This window comes from Antennarius striatus, chromosome 6 (assembly GCF_040054535.1).
Source record: "Antennarius striatus isolate MH-2024 chromosome 6, ASM4005453v1, whole genome shotgun sequence".
NCBI lineage: Eukaryota > Metazoa > Chordata > Actinopteri > Lophiiformes > Antennariidae > Antennarius > Antennarius striatus.
Window position 1 is genome coordinate 24,639,181 of NC_090781.1, and position 20,637 is coordinate 24,659,817.

At 43.7% G+C, this 20,637-nt stretch overlaps 1 protein-coding gene across 2 annotated transcripts; it reads right to left on the minus strand.

Annotated features, from left to right (window-relative positions):
- Positions 1-1,025: 1,025 nt before the first annotated feature.
- acsl3a (acyl-CoA synthetase long chain family member 3a) lies at positions 1,026-19,845 on the minus strand. Of its 2 annotated transcripts, none has more exons than XM_068318086.1 (15): positions 19,709-19,845; positions 15,947-16,329; positions 15,198-15,375; positions 13,217-13,326; positions 12,575-12,713; positions 10,685-10,835; positions 9,524-9,647; positions 8,277-8,348; positions 6,309-6,448; positions 6,026-6,198; positions 4,932-5,006; positions 4,539-4,730; positions 4,135-4,249; positions 3,132-3,289; positions 1,026-2,571 (listed from the first exon to the last, which is right to left on the minus strand). In XM_068318086.1, exons 2-15 carry the CDS (start codon positions 16,322-16,324, stop codon positions 2,414-2,416), a joined length of 2,163 nt encoding a protein of 720 aa, XP_068174187.1. In that variant the 5' UTR covers positions 16,325-16,329; positions 19,709-19,845; the 3' UTR covers positions 1,026-2,413. The 2 variants fall into 2 exon arrangements, with proteins under 2 accessions (XP_068174187.1, XP_068174186.1); XM_068318085.1 differs by having other exon boundaries at positions 15,947-16,454.
- Between the last annotated feature and the right edge of the window lie 792 nt (positions 19,846-20,637).

Consider the following 20,637-nt stretch of genomic DNA (forward strand, 5'->3'; position numbering starts at 1 on the left):
TATAAACTACTTGACGGATTTCCAGCTGGAACTCTGTGGAGTTGAGCCTGTGCCAAAAACACAACTGCTAAAGTTTGGAGGGGATCCAGATGAAGAGGTGGATCCATGATATTATTTCACTCACATTTATTTAACCCTTATATTGTCTTCAAAACAAAAATGACCCATTGGACTGTTTGATAAAAACCAAATTGTAAGAATTATATAAATTTGCATTAAATATCAGAGAGATTACAGGTTATACACGCTATGTATTTATTTTTATTCCTTTAATTTCTCCCACTTTTGTTAAATTGCATTGAATAATCATGCAAGGTTCAATTATTTTATGATCATTTTTGCTCATGCTTGAAGTCTAGAATGGGAGGATGTCAGTTTTATTTCAAGTCCGTTACTTCGGCATCTTGTTGGGTGTCTGTAGGATCCTTCATTTGTTCTGGATCCTTTATTAAAACACAGAATATTCATGGTCTCACCATCATTTTAGTCCACCTGACCTACAGAAGATGAAAATAAAATAATAATGAATAAAAAAAACCCCAGGCATCTCAAAGATGAGTAACATACTTGTATTTATCAGGGCTAAAAATGTCCCTCTGAATATTTACCTTCTCACAACAAACGTTTATTGCTTCAAATAATTCTTAAGTTTAAATTGTGAAAGTCCAGCACGCATGTTTCTAAAAGCTTCTTCTTCCCCTTTCAGCCTCACTTAATTATCTCTCATCAAACTAAAATATTTCAGTTACATTGAGACTACTTAAAAGAACCCTGTTGATTCAACACATCTTTAAGCTGCTACAACATCAGATTATTGTGTTGGGTTAACAGCAGAGAACTCTTCCTAAATGATCCATTTTTATTCTTGATGAAGATGATTTTATTTTATTTTTTCCTGGAGTGACACCGGTGTTACAGGAAGTGAAGAGTTTCCTTCATTCATAGGGATAAATGTTCATAAAACTGTGAACCACCTGACCATCAACTAAAATCAGTCACAGAGGCACTTCGTTTTTTTTAAAAAAACAACTTTTATTTGCGTGATTTGAGTGTTTTTTCCTCAGACAGACGACAAACAGCTGGAGGAACCTTCAGGACAGGGTGGAGACACACAGTTGAACACCTGCAGCTCTACCTGGTATTCATGATGTTCTCCACGGGGAACATGTGTCACATGACTGGCGACACGTTCAACATGGATTTTAGCTTGGATGACAGACCTGCTGAACACACGTTAACCCCCCAGGGAGTTTTATTACCTCTCCAAAAGGCTTTTAGATTGAAGAATAATTACCAGTGGGCAGGCCTCATGGCGCCTGAGGGGAATGCTGGGTAAAAACGTACTATCTTGCTCAAGGGCACATCAACATGTAGACGTCCACTGACCTTCACATGATTGTTTGGTGGGACAAAAACTAATCGGTGGCTCTTCTCTGGATGGAAGGTTTAGGAAACAACCTGCGAAATTTAGGTGATGAGGAAATAATCCATAAACTTTGATGCAAAAAATTCACATAATTTGTTGTTGTATATTTTCTACAGTGTATATTTTGTACAGTGTATTGCAGATACTGATCTATTATGTAGGATTGTTCAGCCTCCTCTTGACTTAGAGTCCCATTCTAGTTTATAAGGGTACTTGCCCACCTTAAAAATTATTATTATCATTATTATTATAAATGATGATGATTGAAGTTTTTTCAGCTTTAACACAAGGAGGGAAATGTGTCTATAAAGTACATAAAAAGTGGAAAACACCACATTAATAAAAGAGCATCTTTGTTTCTTTTATGTTTTAAAAAAGACATTTACATATAATTTATGACTTTCCTAACCAGAAACTGTGGACTTCATGATGATAAAGACAGTTTAAAAACCGTTAGACGACACGTAATATTGCATGTTGGCCGACCTGCTCTCATTTGCCCTCGAATGACCTTTTTTCCTATCAAGCTGTGGTGATTGGAGAGAGTGTGACTGTGGGTGGGAGGCAAAATAAACCACAGACAGAACTCAAAACATGGCAAATAGAAGATGAAGGAAGAAAAAAAAAAAGAAGAAACGGGAGAAACATTAACCGTGTCCTGACCTGCAGAAAGGAGAGATTTAGACCTTCGACTTAAAAAAAAGAAGTTAAGAAGATGATCAGGATCATTCTAAGGGAGGAATCAGAGGTGTGTGACACCGATCAGATGAATGCAAAGCCACAAATCCACCGATCATACCTGAGCTTCAGCTCTGGAGCACAGAAAGAGTTCAACAGACATCTGCTGACACGACATCTGTTTCATAACTCACATCTGGAACAACACAGAGGTCATGTCATGGTTCTATCTTCAAGAATAAACCACTTCCACGTTCATCTTTCAGAGTTCAGAGTCAAGTGTTGGTCTGTGCTTTTGGGGACGACCACTTATTTCCCCCCGTACATTCTCTCGATGTCCTCCAGGTAATGCCGCTTCAGCTCCACGCGTTTCAGTTTGAAGGCGTCAGTCACTAATCCCTTGTCGGGAGTCCACGGTTCGGGGCTCAGGCGGATCTTTCGGGGGATCTCGAAGCGCTCGAGTTGGGCTGAAACGGAAGAAGACGAGACATCGGGTGAATGTCAGGAAAAATAATGGAAAAATCAAGAAATCTATAATCTATAATTGTAGTACTTCTCGCACTATAAGGCGCACATTCAATGAATGACCCATTTAAAAAAAATATGGTTTTTATGAAAATTAAAGGCTTTTAAAAGGCGCCTCATAGTGCGGAAAATACTGTACTTCCAAACACTGCTCTTACAGCTTTTACATCTATATCCACATCTACTGTGGAGATTCCAACATATAAAAGGGTATAAATAATGTTTTTTTGAAGCCACTTTGGGATCTTCAGACATCTGGAATCTTGGATTTCATTGCACAAGCTGTATGGAGTCACTTCATGATTGATTTATTTAATGTTTTTGAGAAGTTTCCTTATTATTTAATAGTTTTGGAGAACACTTGAATTCGATTTTTATATATTCTGACTTTCTGACGCCATGCGGAGAGTAGAAAAGTGCTAATTTTGGGTGAACTGTTCCTTTAACTCACAACTCAACCCTGAAAACTTTTATTTTCACCTCCTCTTTGGTCTCTCCTCACCTTCCAGAGCGGCTTCAGTGATGACCTTGAGGAGCAGCTCCTCCATCTCTTTGCTGTTACACAGCTCCTCCCACGAGCCCCGGACGCCGTACTGGTTAGCCAGAGCCAGCAACTGCTTCTCATTGGGTACCACGAAGCCAATCACGTACGCCTCATCGCTGCCGGGTGGGAGGAGAAGAGGAAACAGGAACCGTTGTCAACGGGGACGACACAACAGAGCGTGGATGCTCAGTGACATCAGTGTTTGTGTACATTCTGGCATCCACATGGACTCAGACATGTGGATCCACATATCATCAATTCTCCACCCAGTGTGATATTTACCCATAAAAGGAAATGGAAACAATACATACCAGAGCTGAGTGTACACAGATTGTGTGATATCTTTTAAATCAGTGTGTGTTACACTGACACACAAGCGGATAAACAGAATCTAAATCAGGATGGAGGTGTTGGTGTAAAAACGCTTTTTATGGTATTGAATGAAGCAGGAGGCCTTGAAACGTCCAAAATGAGTTGTTATGTAAATGAAAATATGAAATAAAAGCCAAAAAAGGTTTTTTTTTTAGTTCTCAAAATGGGAAATATGCATGTGCATAATATTTCAGTGAGGATATAATGATTAAAACTGTATTAATGTCATTTGTTGGGAGAAAGAGAAACTCCAGAACTTTTGATATGTTAAAATAAAATTTAGAATTTGAATTTTTTTCAGAAACAACAAAAACAACAAGCTGAAAGAGGCTAAATGTCGAAGAAACCCTCTAGTTACTCGCTATAATGAATTCTCATCTATTAATTTATTTTTAATTATCCTAAAAGCTCTTCAACAAGGATGGAATCAACCCTGAGCCGTTGATTAAAATGCTAAAGAGTCTAAATTAAATTATTTGTGGAAATGGAACGACAGAATCCTGTTGTCGTGGTTTCCGTCCACATCCACACACACACACACACACACACACACACACACACACACACACACACACACACACACACACACCTGCTGGCGTAGACACAGATGTTGTCCACCAGCGGACAGCCCTTCAGGATGGCCTCCACCTTCCCCAGGGAGACGTACTCTCCTGCCTGCAGCTTCACCAGGTCCTTCTTACGATCTGCAAACACAAGACGAGAAAGTTCTAAAAAGAAAGTGAAGAACCAGGAGGAGGAGGATCTATTTTTTCCTCCATCTATGTGTATCTGACAGGAGACAGGAGGAAACTTAGGTTGTCTGGCCGGCTGACGTAAACAGGAATAGTTCTGGGAGGGAGGAGATAATCTCATCTGTTAAAAGGTTTCCAGACTGATGGATGAGGGCTTTTCTGGAAGCCGTCCAGGAATCTGGGGCAAATACGGGGGCAGATCACCACAAGGTGGATGAAAGCATGACGTCACGCTCCTCACCGATGATCTTCAGGCATCCGTCTTCCTGAAACTCTCCGATGTCTCCGGTGCAGAACCAGCGCTGGCCGTCGTCGTCAGTGAAGAAGTCGTCCTGGCTCCTGGTGAAGCTCTGGTAGTAGCCCATGGTGATGTTGGGACCCCCGATCAGAACCTCACCCCTCGGGCGAGGCTTGTCGGTGCTGCGGTAATCACCTAAGAGAAAGGTTTCAATCAGTGAAAAAGAAATCCCATGATTCATTTCTCTATTTCTGTTCTGTGGGTCAAGATGACAAAAAAAAGACGAAGATGATAAAACTGAGTTAAGAGGGATGAAGAGGTATGCTTTCCTTACAAGGTTATGGACCTTGAGTGTGTGTGTGTGTGAGTGTGTGTGTATGTGTGTGTGTGTCTCACCCTCCACCCAGTCTTTCAGCTTAATCTCACAGCAAACCAGTGGCGCTCCCACTCTCCCAGTGCTGTAATCCCATACTAGAAACAAACACACACACACAATCAGCGAGGAAAATTTATCACCATAGCAACGTGACCTCTCATGCTCCCTTGCCATGGTAACCCCCATCCCGGAGGAGCTGTCGGCGGAGACGGATGGGCAGCGTTGGTTTTAGTCTGTCTGGGAAACGCTGGGAGAATTTTTTTTCACTATTTTGGCGAAAGAGTCGGTGAGGAGCTAAACGTCCAAGAACAAAAGCTGTGGGACATCCGTCATCGCCACGGCGACGGGTGGAATCATTTTACACGCATTAGAAGAAATATTTACCCTGTTTATGGGATTGTCAGGGAGACAATCTGTTTGTTTGTATTCATTTCGCAGCTCTACTTTTCCTCCCGCTGCTCCTGTTTCTCATCATAAATACTTATTTATTCATTTAATGAATCTTTATATATATATTGATATGCCCCCCCCCCCCACCACATTCTATCATCACAAATAAATAGACCTCAACCTCAGGGGGCGTGAATGTTTGTTACTATTTGGATCGTCGTGCTGGAAATGTCAAGATGAACCCCCCCCCCCCCCCCCCAGTGGAGAAACTGGACCAACAATCAGAAAAACAAATTTTTTTAAGGGCTCAGAATTGGTCTCTTTGTTATCCCATAATTTTTTTTACGAAAAAATCTGATATACGAGTCAAGCTTCAGGATACCGCCACGTGTCGGCGGATGGATACAAGATCAGTGAGACCGCATCTCGTTCTTTACCACGTGTCGGCGGATGGATACAAGATCAGTGAGACCGTATCTCGTTCTTTACCACGTGTTGGCGGATGGATAGAAGATCAGTGAGACCGTATCTCGTTCTTTACCGCGTGTCAGCGGATGGATACAAGATCAGTGAGACCGTATCTCGTTCTTTACCGCGTGTTGGCGGATGGATAGAAGATCGGTGAGACCGGATCTCGTTCTTTACCACGTGTTGGCGGGTGGATACAACATCAGTGAGACCGTATCTCGTTCTGTCCCACGTGTTGGTGTTGGTGATCTCTTACGCTCGGTGATAGTTCCTGCGCCGCAGGTCTCCGTCAGGCCGTACCCCTGACCCACCGGGCAGCACAAGCACACATTCATGAAGCGCTGAGTGGCGGCGGACAGCGGCGCTCCGCCCGACAACAAGACTCGTGTCCGACCCCCCAGCAGGGAGCTGATCTTCCTGAACACCAGTCTGGATGGACAAACAGAGGAGGGAGGGAGGCGTGAGTAAAAACGAGCTCTAATCCTGCTTCTTATGGAGTCTCTAACGGCTCTAACTGCTCTAGCGGTGCGGATGCGTACCTGTCACACAGAGGCGTGCCGCGTCCTTTCGCCAGCTGCTCCAGTTTGTAGTTGTACGCCAGAACGAAGAGCGTTCGCTGGACGGCGTTCATCGCCTCCACCTTCGTCATCACGTTCTTGTAGATGCGATCCATGATCTCCTGGTGACCAGCAGGGGGTCAAAGGTGAAGAGAAGGATGATTAGTGGTATAAAAAGGTGCGACACGACAAGAAGGACATTCTTTAAATTTAAGTTCAGAAGAATAAATCAGCTCATTGTGGAATGTGTGTTTAGTGAAGTCTGGTTACGTAACAGCAGGATTCCCACAGAATCGCCCAGTTCTCATAGCAGACTGTTCAGATCTGCTCCAGACACACATCACACTCCTGGTATTAGACTGTGTCTTTACATGGCTCCCCAATGATCACACAATGGTTTTCATGAACACATCAACACAACATCCAACATTAGTCGGATCCACAAGAAGGCTCAGTCTATTACAGGGAGTGTTTGACAGTGATTGAAGTGATTCTACTAACTTTAGAAACTACGAAAAAAAATGTTCCAACGTTCCCTTAAATCAAATGAAACAGAAACTGGATTACAATTTCTAATCCAGATTTTACTAGAATTTGATCAAAACTCTCCCGATCAAGTTTGAGTTTGTGGCTGAAATCAGTTTAAAGTTTTCATTAATGTTTGATTGTTGTGCAATTTTTTCTTCTTTTGACCTCGAAGGACAAAACTGGAACCAACAAATTCGGAAGAAGAACGGCTGTAAAAGTTGGACTCATCGTTAATTATAATAAAAACCACTGATCCCTCTGTGTGTGTGTGTGTGTGTGTGTGTGTGTGTGTGTGTGTGTGTGTGTGTGTGTGTGTGTGTGTGTGTGTGTGTGTGTGTGTGTGTGTGTGTGTGTGTGTGTGTGTGTGTGTGTGTGTGTGTGTGTGTGTGTGTGTCGTGGGGAGAACCACATGGGTCTTTCTCACGTTCTGTTTACAGCTGTGAATGGTTCCAAACACGGGGGCCCTCTGGCCTTTAACTACCACCGCTGGGAGATGGGGGGGGGGCCTTTCTGTGTGTGTGTGTGTGTGTGTGTGTGTGTGTGTGTGTGTGTGTGTGTGTGTGTGTCTGTGTGTGTGTGTGGGGGGGGGGGCTCTGGGACAGAACACTGAGCTGTCGTCTGACCAGTGGAATTATAATCTCCTCTCGTCGGCAGTTTCTCCCTTCCAGATTTATTAATTTTGGGAACATTCATCAAATATTCCAGAGGACGGGACACAGGAAGAAGTTTCACAATTCAGAAAAAAACATCACGATGTCACGCAACATGATGACTAACTGTATTAATCTGCACATAGAATTTAAACTATTCCTCAACTTTTGTCCTCCTTCGCTGAAAAGTCGTCTTTTCGCAACTTATATACAGGAAAAAAAGTTAATTCCCTGCAGGGATCATTTAAGGTTTTATTTATTTATACAAAGGATTAGAAATTAAAATTAATTATGAATATTTTGTTGTAATTAAAGGTAATTTAAGTGATTTTTCTAATGTAGACTTCTCTAAATCATTTTTAATTTAATTTTAATTTTAAAAAATTATTTAAATTGATATACTGTTATGATCAATAAAAAGGGAAATTATTACATTGGAATCATATTGGAAACACCACCTGAACCCCGTAAAATTATTTCTTTCATTAGTTAATTGATGTTTCCTTATAAATCCATCACCTGCAGAACAATTTCAGTGTTATTGTAATAATCTGTTAACATACAGTATGTCCATTTAAATTGTGGTTGTAAGATGTGACACGATAACGTTTGACCTGCTTTATCGTTTGTTTGGGTCTCGATCCCCGGGAGATGTGACCCTTTAGCTGCTCTATGAAGTTCAGAGGATTTAACGCTGCTTAGTGATGAAGAACATTGTTGAGGAAGAAGAGTGTGTTCATGAGATGGGTTAACGTGTTACTGTGGGACGTACCGGGACGGCTGCCATCAGGGTTGGCTGCAGGACGCTGGCGTCTCCTTTGCTCCCCTCCTTGATCTTTGGAGACTTGTGGGAAAAAGAAGGAAAATCACAACAATAATAAAAACACAGATTTAAATCTGTTCTTTGTCCCAATAAAAGCAAACATTTTTAATGATGTGAGGATGACGCATAATTAACATTACATATCAAACACATTGGTTTTGACATAGATGTGTGACATGAGTGGACATCAGCAGCGTGTGACGCTTTAATGATCTGGATCCTCGTGAAGGCAGAGGGTCAGTTTGCTCAAATATGTGATGCTTCCCTCAAAAGACTCTTCACCCAACTCCCAGTGTGTCTTTGGAAATAAGTACAGAAGAACCTCGAGACACGAGTTTAATTCAATCTGTGACTGAACTCTAAGTCAAACATTTAATTAAAAATAACTAAAATCATTTTAATCTGTTCCAGCCTTGAAAAACCCCCAAAATCCTCTAAATTATGAAAAACAACAACATTTTTTTCATCAACCAACAGACACACAGACTTTACCTAAGTATAATTAATTATATATAAGTTACATAAACAATGAGAAAAAATTAAAAGAAACACAAAAGTCACGAGAACACACGAGATACGTCTTTACTCCACCAACGAGAACGAAATCCGGTGTCACTGATGTTGTATCCATCCGCCAACACGTGGTAAAGAACGAGATACGGCCTCACTGATGTTGTAGCCATCCGCCAATGAGCGGTAAAGAACGAGATACGGTCTCACCGATGTTGTATCCATCCACCAACGCACGGTAAAGAACGAGATACGGTCTCGCTGATGTTGTATCCACCCACCAACATATGGTAAAGAACGAGATACGGTCTCACTGATGTTGTATCCATCCACCAACACGTGGTAAAGAACAAGATCCAGTCTCACTAATGTTGTATCCATCCACCAACACGTGGTAAAGAACGAGATAGGTCTCACTGATGTTGTAAACATCCACCAACACGTGGTAAAGAACGAGATACGGTCTCACTGATGTTGTAAACATCCACCAACACGTGGTGATGTCCTGAAACACGACTCGTATCTCAAATTTTTGCTCGTATGTCGAACAAAAATATGCACAGAGCGACGACTCGTATCTCAAACAACTCGTATGTCGAGGTTCTTTTTCATTTTTCCAGAGATGTCACCTGGTGATCAAACCTCTTATTAGATTTTCACACATTAAGTTTATGATGAAGTTGCACCTGGTCAGCGAGCGTCAGAGGCGACGAGTATCCGATCCTGCAGCCGTGCGAGAAGCTCACCATCTCCGCGCTGAGCTCCAGGACGTGAGCGAGGGGCAGGTAGCCGATGTAGGTGTCTTCCTCACTGGAAACACAAACACATCCTCGTGAGCGGCTGCGGCGCGCTATAACGCCGAACTAAAACACATCCTTCATAATCATGAGCAATCCGCCGAGTCGTGAGATTTAATCACGCGAGTGAATGAACCGTAAAGCTAATGCATCTTCCGCTTTAAACGATCCACCGCTCAGATTTATGGGAGGACAAGAACTCGTACGTCCTCCAGATCCTATGGGGATGAAAAAGCTTTTAATGGACGTTTATGGAACTCCTGATAGATCTACACACTTACAATACACAAGCAGCACACAGTAACACACAGAGGACACTGGTGGGTTTTAAAGGAAGATTGATGGAGATGGTAACTTCGCTCTAATCTCCATCCTTCTTACCGTAACTCCCATCCTCTCAGCGTTTTCCTCCCTTTTGCATTTCCTCTCCCTCCTCCTTCCCCCCAGAGAGCTGAGATTATTTTAATGTAAACTTTGCGTCGCACGAGGGCTGACTCATACTGGTGCACTTGCTCTTTCGACATGGAAGCGTCCAGCGTGAAGTTAAGCAGAGAGCGGCGAGGATTTGTCCTTAAACGCATCGCCATCCCATAACTTTAGAGCCAGTGGACGTTCGTGTCCTCAGTGCGGGGGAAATCAGGCAAACTGCCCCCCACAGGAAGGAAGTTTGTAAAACAGTAATAGTGATATAAATATGTAAATACAGGAGGACTTTGAGATACGAGTTGTCGATTTGTCCAAATTTAGTTCAACATAGGAGCAAAAATTCGAGATACAACATCAGCTGAGACCGGATCTCATTTCTTTTCATTCTTTATCATTTTTTAATGTAACATATATTATTAATTATACACAGGTAAAGGTTGAATGTGGGGGATTTTGGGGCTTTTTTTGCAAGGTTGGAACGGATTAAAATGATTTTAGTTATTTAAAAAAGGGAAATGTTTGACTTACAAGTTCAGACACAGAATGGATTAAAATCTGCAGGACAGATGCTGCTCTCATTTAGTTAACATGAACATCTTAAAGATATGAGTTTGAATGACCTACCACAGGTTGGGTATCCGATTGGCCATTCCTGTGATGCCAGCGATGATGTTGCTATGGGCGATCATGACGCCTTTCGGTATCCCCGTGGCGCCGCTGGTGTACATGATGACGGCGATGTCTGAAGGCAGCGGCCGCTCACGCTCACGTGATGCTGTCGTGTAAAGAGATCCAATCACAAGCATGAACTAACGGCTGTGAGAGCACAACAGTACCGGCTGGTGAAATACATCTTGAGATACAAGCTGCTCGACGTACGTAAGTTTTTTGAGATACGAGTCGTGCTTCAAGACACCATCGCTAGTTGGTAGATGGATATATAATTAATTATTCACAGGTAAAGTCTGCATGTCTATTGGTTGATAGAAATATGGTTTTTTTTTAAATAATTTAAGGGGTTTGGGGGCTTTTTAGTTATTTGAAATGGTTAAATATTGTTAAATAACAAATTAAATCTTGAGCTTCTACTGTATATAAAAGATGAACTGACCACACAATGGGAAAATAACACACTGTTTACACATAATTCACACCGACACATCCCTGGAATAAAAATACAGCCTCTGTTCCACTTTTTTACAAATGATTAACAGATCGGATCCAAAAACACGAGGAGGGTGTCAGCAGCAGAAAGAGATATTTAAAGGAGGCCGTAATTTAACGGAGGCTGAGAACAAGTACAAAGAAGGATGGAGGGCGACGGTGACGTTAAACAGAAGGCTTCTCCTGGCAGATGAAGCGTTCGAGGCTCGCTCGCCAAACATCCCCGTCTCCTTTCTCTGCTTGACAGTTTGTTACTCTCCTCAGTTTCTCCTCCTTTAATCTGGTTTGGTGGGAACTACATTATCTCCTGTTGCTTCAGGCCTCATTGTCCATGAAGGTAAACAGTACCAAAGTGATTTTCCCCCTGTCTGATGCAAACCGCCACACAGAGAAGCATAAAAATCGTTGCTTTTGTTTGTGCTTCCATGTTTTTAGCAACTTTAGTCAAGGGTGGGCCTCACTTTTACTCTTTTCTCCATCGTCTGTGAGTCACCAGGACGCTCTGAGAGTTGATGTCATGTGAAGTTAACAGCGCTGTGTGTAAACATGACCCTCCCCTGAATCCCAGAGCTCCATCCTCCCTTCCTCCAGCGACTTCCTCTCCGTTCTTATCCGCACATGACCCTACCAGCTCTTCTTGTTTCTGGTCGCTTCAGTTCAGGGGTCCACAATAAAAGGTGAAGACGGGAAGGGGGGGGAGGGCAGATTTTTTTTTTTTCCCATGATCATTCAACTGAATAAGCGTCGAATCGACCCTAATCTGAGACAGATGTGAGCACTTCCTCATTCACATGACCTAGTGGGACTGATACCAATCTGCCCCCCCACCTCCACCCATCCACCCACAGAAACATCCCATCCCATTTAGAATGGAGGGTCTGATGCTCAAAACGTGGGAGATGCACGTTCTGAAACACGTGGCAGGGGCTTCAGGTTTGAGCTAGCTAGGCTAACGCTAGCTGCTGTCATCACATGGCTTTCCAAATTAGCAAATGCTAAGTTAATTTTAACAGGAAATGATTTTTCTAGGTTAGCACGTAGCGCTGTTGCCTCACAGGAAGATGGGTTCGATTCCCATCTGAGCTGAGTTGGCATGTTCTCTGACGCGATGAGCTGGCGTCACATCCGGGGTGCACCCCACCTTTCGCTCATATCAAGCTGACTGCATGTAGTTCGCAACTTGTTCATCATAGAGAAGTTATCCGAAATTGCATGTCTTGATTTTATTCTTGTTTTTCCATTACACTTGCGGATTTTTTTTGATGGAAAACCTACTAATAGACGCGCACACACACACACACACACACACACACACACACACACACACACACACACACACACACAGCTTACCATTCTCATCACTGGCTCCCAGCTTCTGCACGTCGGTCATGTTGTGGATGCTGATGCCACGAGTAAATCCAGGCCAGGAGGTGGAGGCGCCGTCCACCACGATAATGTGCAGCAGCCTCGGAACGTCAGCGAGGATATGCTAGGAAAACACACACACACACACACACACACACACACACACACACACACACACAACTGAGCATGAGTACAAAGCGTGTGTGCGTTGTGTAAACATCAGCCCATGATGAAGCCCAGGTTTCCTCTGTGAGGAGCTTCGTGCGTATCGTCTTCATCAGAAGCAGCCGATCTGTCTTTGGGGATTGAACCCATCCTGAACATCCAGCAGGTTCACTTCTCCTTGTTGTGACACACTCTGCTCCCTACTTTCCCTACGATGGATAACTTCTGGTGGCCTACAAGGTGCCTGTAGTTATCATTTTGTTATAATATTGTTCTCATTGTGAGGACAGAAGACAAATCGTCTGCTTCTTGTTTCACGGCCAACTGTTTTACTTAAGTACTGTTGGTTTTAGCCGTATGAATAATACATCACAGGTGTCTAAACCCTGCTGCTTTGGGATGGTTGCCATGTTTCCTACAGTGACTAAACATTTAAAACATCACATCTGAATTATACCCAACCTTGAGTTTGGTCTCCAGGAGCTCCCTGCTGGTGATGATGTGGGTGACGTGGGTCTCGTTCAGTCCGTGAGTCACGGCCGGACCTCCCAGTGTGGAGTAAAGGGTGACCACTGCAAAACAAGGGGTAAAAAATATTATAACTACTGAGATTATAACTAAGTTCAGTAGAAACTACAGATACGAGTTGTTTGAGATACGAGCTGTACTTCAGGGCACCAACACTAGTTGGTGGATGGATACATTTACACACTAAAGTGAGCTCAGTCTGCAGTAGTCAGTCGCTGCCCCCCCCCCCCCCCCCCCGCTGGGCTGATGACATCATCAGCCACCTCCAGAGGCCGTAGCAGAGCTGATGGGACGCAAACCCTCATTCCTGAAAAGCTCTTCTGGGGATACAAACAGTGCTGGTGTGTGTGTGTGTGTGTGTGTGTGTGTGTGTGTGTGTGTGTGTGTGTGTGTGTGTGTGTGTGTGTGTGTGTGTGTGTGTGTGTGTGTGTTGGATGTTGCAGCCATCTGAGGAGGAGTCTGAAACCTTTTATTCATCTTTGATACTGACGAGTCAGCATCTTCCACGTTTACCGTGATGCATTATGGGTAGGGTCGTTTTTCCCTGACGTCACCTTTCGGATTCCATAATCACTGCACGGTAATTATGTGATGGGATCAGCTGATGTCATTTCCTGAGCTGAATCTCACAGAAGCCGACAACAGATGCATCATGGGAGCGAGTTAGCACGTCTCCAGCCTGTGTGTGTGTGTATGTGTGTGTGTGTGTGTGTGTGTGTGTGTGTGTGTGTGTGTGTGTGTGTGTGTGTGGGGTTAATGAATCCGTCGCAGCAGAAACAAGCTGGTCTCAGGTCAGAAGAGCGGCGCGGTCGCTCTGCATCCGGACATGGACGCCGTGACATTCCCAATCCTGCGTCACCACGCTCTGACACTTCCTGCTCTGCTAATGTGTGTGTGGATGAGGGCCGTGACACCTCCAGCTGTGACATGTAAACACTGAAGTGCCCCCACCACCACCCCCACCCCCACATACGCACGAAAACACGTGTTCTGATGCAGGAAATTATAACGATCATTTATAAAACAGCTGTCAAAAATCACATTTTGAGCATTTTTTCTGGGGGGGGGGGGGGTTGAACCATTTACTGTATTGAACACACACACACACACACACACACACACACACACACACACACACACACACACTCACACACTCAGAGTTCACGGGGGTCCTTGGCTGACTCCTTGATGCTTCTGTCAACATCAGATGTTCACGTAGACTCTCTCACCCCCCAGTTCTGACGCCATCGCCCCTCACTCCTCTCCTCCTTTCCTCTCCATATCTTCCTTCACCCCCCCCCCCTCGCCTTTCACTACCCTGCTGTTTATGTTTGCGAGACGGAGGGATGCTTTATGGTGATGCTTTATTGCAGCGTACGACTGTTTAATGGAGCGTAAACTGAAGCGCGGGGAGAGAAAAGAAGGTCCTCTGTGGACCATCAAAAAGATTTAATGAATTTAAAGTGCTTCTATGGATGCTCATAGTAATGAAGGAACACTTTAGAACTGATGATGGTAAATCAGTGGGGAATCCCTGGGGACAGGTGGCTGATTCTGCAGGCAGAAAGCGCTGCAAGACTTAAAGTTCCCGTCTTCTCTGTGGTTTAAAATGTTTAAAATTACATCGCAACGACAGGAATTAAACACCTTCAATTTGGAGGAACATGCTGCAGGTTAATTTGCATTTATGTAAATCCATTCAGGTGTCGGAAATGTCACATTCCCTACGATAAAACGATCCAGCCGTACAGCTGACAGCTACATTATTCTCATCAGTCTGCTACATGAGAGAAATGGCTCCGAGCCGACGCTCTACGGATGTGAAATAAACACTGATGTAAGTGTCGGAGAGAGAGAGAGAGATGGAACACTTATATAACAGCAGATCTTTGTGTGCTTCTGTTTGTGTTCTTACATCTGAAGTTGTGCATGAAACAGGCCAGAGCAGAGATCATCCACTCGGCTCGCGTCTCGCAGAAGATGGCAATGTTATATTTGGGCCTCTGACCCAGTGAGGTCAAACCTCTGCCCAGCTGGGAGGCGGCGGTGAAGACGTCCTCGTAGGAGAGCCAGCGGTACTCCCCCAGGACCACCTAGAAATTTGGGAGGCAAAGACATACTTGGTGAGTGACGAAGCACCTAGGGAATAAAAAGAATGAAATGTTCTGGAAAAGCCCTGCGCTCTAATAAAACGGTCACATGGTCGGCCTGCTTCACGTTAAAGTCAAAAGGAAGTGCCAAAAACTACTTCCTGTTCTTCACGGATATCATCTCCGTGAGCACAACATAAACACACTTCTAGATTTACTCGTCCGCTGACGTCACACAGTCGCCACTCATTTATTAGCTACCTGAACGCATCATCGAGGTCACACTGCCCCCTAGTGGTGAGTTGGAGGGTACTGCACATAAAGATATACCTAAAGGTAGGGGAACGGTGACAAAGCAGGGCTTAGCGTCGCTTGTTGGAGGCGACGTGTTCTGTTGCAGCAATGAGCTTCAACAGTGGGGTTTAAAGGTATTAGAAGAATTAGGCTGTTTGGATTAACGGGGTAACTCATGGGTCAGGGTATCCTAACACGTGACACCATGCAATTGCATGAAATATCTCTAAGATTTTTTTTCATGTTACCACTCCTTCCCACTTCCTGCGTCACTCGTTACCTTCTTGAACATCTTCCCGTTGCTCTGCGGCTCGTCTTCCTCGCTGATCACCTCCCTCGTTCCTAGACAGTGTCTTTTTGGGAACTTGGTGGCTGAGTACTCGAACATTCTATCCAGGGTGTCCACTCCTGGTTGCAGTGAGGTCACCAACCCATTGGTGGCCTTCACCGCTCTGTAGGGTCCCTCAGGAAGTCCCGTCACGGAGACGGCCTTCACTCTCTTAGCACGTTCCTCCTCTGAGCCGTGAACCTCCCCTTCGGGTGGGGAGATCAAGCTGAGGGTGCAGGCGGGCAGGAAGCTGAGGAGGTTGAAGATCCAAACCACCAGGCGGAAGAGGAGAAGCAGCGCGGGATTGACGTCCCCCTCCTTCAGCTTCATCCTGGCTGTGAAGACGCCGGAGAGAAAATGTAGAAGTTACGAGGAAGATCTCTGTCAGTTGAAGTCAGTTCCTCTCCTCTTTTATTCTTCTTCCTTGGAGAAAGCTTCAGGTGGTCCGTCCAGAAGACTCCTGCAAAACAAGCAATCATTATCCAGATATAAGAGCAAAAACTAAAACGCTTTTTCTTGCTAAGCTAGATTCTGAGGTTTTAAGTCCAGGAACCCAGTGGGTATTTCTTGTCACCCGCTGTTAGCCTCAAAGAGACAAAGAGAAGGAAGGAATGATTGAAAAGCAGCAGGGAAGCTAAAAACAATGCTCAAAAAATATTTTGAAGTGAGGAAAGAGGGTAAAGTTGTGATGGACGCTGACAGTGAGGAGTGTGTGAGAGCTTCCTGGGTGAAGGTGTGTGTGTGTGCGTGTGTGTCTGGCAGACAGGAGGTGATGAATGGAGGATGATGGGTAAACACACAGACGTAAAGAGTGTGTCTGGAATGGAAATGGATGTTTACACGTCTTCTTTTATACATCCGTCATCACTATTTTGTTTTATTTGAGTGTGTGTTTTTATAAAGGTGTGCCAGTAGGAAAAAAAAAAAAGAGGCGGGGCTTTTCCATCATCGCATTTGTTTTCCTTCCGATGATAGTCGAGTCAACAGTTCCTTAGTTTGTCCATAATGGTTTGTTTCTTCTAGTAGCTGTAATTCATTATTCATATCAGGCAGATGCTTGACTTAACCCTACACACACACACACACACACACACACACACACACACACACACACACACACACACACACACACACACACACACACACGCCACACCCATCTGTCCCTGAAACACACCCGTGTCTCCAGTGTCCGTTTGAGACTCATCAATAAATGAGAGGTTTTACCAACGTCAGTCTCCCAGACTGCCTTCTGCTCCCGGCGGGATGCTGCTGTTCCGTTTGGTGTCTTCTTCCCACTAGTCAAGTTAAATCCAGCTCAGTTTTTTTTTTTTTCATTTTTCATTAACACTCTAAATCCTTAATATAACCGGAACCACAACCGGTCTGACCGAGTTTTATTCTTGTATACATTCTTAATTATCTCATGATATTATTTCTAGAGCCCAGCAAAGAGCAGGTGGTTAATTCTCACAGCTGATAATTATTCTGGTTGCAAAACACAATTGCTATTCACGCTAATGAACCGCAAAGAAAAATAAATCTTCCAGTAATTGAGCAAAAAACAGGTCAATGCACAAATTAATTGTATAATCTCTTCTACTTCTTAGTATTTTAAACAGATTCCATTAAAAAATGTCCTGATTTTCAGTCATTTCTTATGACTTCAAATGCTGGAAACACTTTTACCCAGATTTCCCTGAATGCATCTCCAGCAGGTCTTTTGTGAGACACACCCCACAGGTAAACAGCACATACCTGCAGTTTACAGCAAAAATTCTTGATCAAGCCTCTGTAAATCATCAACCAATCATTTTGTAGTTTATCGGTCTGTGCAGTGACTATTGAATGGGGAGTGTTTCTGCAGGCAGGGGCGGGTCACATGGTCAGAATACACACCAAGGAGAGGCCTTGGCTGAGTTTTACTCAAAGATCTGTGCAGGAACGATCCACACACAACCTGCTCAACAAGACTGTAAAAAAAAAAGCCAAACCCTAATTCCCCCCTGAGGGTAACACACAAGGAATCCTGCTGCTCATCTGTCCTCAAATAGAAACCAGCAGGAATTCTAGACAGGCAGACGTCTCAACGCCCAACAACAGGCTGCAAACAGGCGATTTGGAGGCAGCCTCCATTTGTGACATGGTCTGAGTTGTGGTGGGGTTATCTGGTGTGTGTGTGTGTGTGTGTGTGTGTGTGTGTGTGTGTGTGTGTGTGTGTGTGTGTGTGTGTCTGGCACGGCTTCCTCTACAGATTGTGTGAATGGGCGTTTTTGTGCGTTGACGTCAGCTAAGCAGCGTTGCACCAACTTCAACGTGGCCATTGTGGTGCACAAACGCACGACTCATCACCAGGGCCAGACTGCACATTCATGCGTGTGTGTGCGTGTGTGTGCGTGTGAGTGTGTGTGTGTGTGCAAGGCCGATTAACAAACACGTATTTTCATATTGTGACATAATCAAACGCTTGCAAAAGAGTTTTAAGTGTGATTTCATGGAGGGAAAGTCCAAAATACAAACGGCTGGATTATTGTGGATCAGACTGCAGCTTTTCACCAGTTTTGTCGACTCACGGCGACGTCGAGTTCGGACCAACATGCCAGCCACAAACACATTCTTGTCTCTAATCTCCATTAAATCTGATGGCTTGTGTTTATGATTAGATTACAAGTATTGGATTTTTTTTTGCTTCTTCAAGAAAAGAAACGGCCTGATTTGAGCCATTGGTCAGCAGACCGCGTGTTCGTGTTGGAGATGGCATCATAATGCACACTTGTGTCCTCCTCCGTCGCACTTCTATGGCGAGCAGAGAGGAAAAGCACGAGTTTGTGTGATTGTCCATCATGTCGGATCATCCCTGAGACACAATAGAACCTCTGTCTGTAGGTAAGGGGGCCTTCTAATGGACCTGCAGCATTTAATAGGCTAAGCCGTAGGCTGGTCGGTAGGCTGTGTGAGGAGAAAGCCATCTCTGGACTAATCCAACAGGTTATCAACATGGTTACGTAGATATCAAATGAGGCCATAGTTTGATAGATCTTCACATTCCACTGAGTAAACTTTATTTTTATAGCACTTCATCAAAAAAAATGGATTAAATATATGGGTTCATTTCCTCACTTTAACACAGTTATAAGTACAAATACATGAGCACCCCATAATATCATTACATTATTTATACATGTAATAAAAGACATAATTTGGATGTGATTAGTCCTAGAATCCCAGAGGTTCTCTCCTTCCAGCCTCAATGATCAACTTCCTACAATGGAGCCACAACTTCCGGTTTGGCTTTTCTAAATAAAATACTCCATGTCGACACTTACACTTTTCTGCAAACTCAACGTCAGCCGTATTGAGTTTTAATAGTGTCGTATTAAGGGAAATAAATCATCCTGGCTGGTATTAAATGGTAACTAACTGCATAATATCATTAACAAGCACGCACATTTACACCCATGTGGTACATACCATTCAGAACCATGCGAACTTCCCTTTTTTTGATTTCATTTTAGCTTTTTATTTTCATTTCACAGAGAAACTTTGTCTAATATTGCATTAAATGTCCAGTGCCTGCATATATTATATTTCTCACAACATTTCAAATATGACTCGTTTTTTGTTTTTTTTTACCAGCTCGTTACTTGCAGGTTCCTCTCTCTATAAATGCAGCATCCCGCACATCTGGAAGGGGGAAGAAGGAAAAAAACAACGTACCTGTGGATGTTCCCACCCGGTCACTTTATCCAGGACACAGCTGACGTCAAACGTCGTTGTCTTCAGTCGGTCTGTCAGGAAACTCCACCACAACGGAACCGCCGGCGCGAGCCCAAACCTTAATGCACTGAGCAATCTCAGCCCGGAAGTAACGCGCGAGTCGTGTCGTTAAAGAGGATGGAATGCTGGTCGGAAAGGGGGGGGGGGGGGGGGCAATCTCTGCGTTCTGATTGGACCGGTCGAGGTGGCGCGTGCTAAGGGCCGGGCCAGATGGAGCTCCAAGGGACAAGAAGACACGCGCATGCACGGGCACGAGCACGCGCAGAAGCCCATGTCCCCCAGCCATTATTTACGTCAGGCTAATATAAAGGGTTAAAGCTGGCAAAGTATTGATAAAATAAACCATATATAATATAAAATAAAAAAATGCTATATATATTTAATTAAATCAAAATAATTTTTTATTACAGTTACTACAGTCATTACATTTAAATTACATACATAAATAAATTACAAATGTCTTTCAGTCCCTCAAAGTGTGAAAGGCTACACATATGGCAACACAAGAGCGTCACAAACTCATTGCATCTAACCGACTGGTGTGAGAGTCTACATTTAAAACTTAGATATTCAAATTTTAAAAAATGAGGATTATTCTATGGAGCTGCATGTGGCTGATGCTCAAATGGATTTTCTGCTCCCCAACAACTTTGCAATAACCTGGAGTACATGCCTATGTCACAGTAATAACAGAATAGCTCAAATAATATGGAGCTGACATGAACTGACAAGACAGGAGAAAAAAAAACTGGGGGAGTTTGGACTCATGCCATTTGTCTGACTTGTATATCAACGTAGTTATAGAATACAACTCCAAAAGAACACACATCAGTTGGGCGTGGTTTGCAGATGCATGGTAATATTGCAGT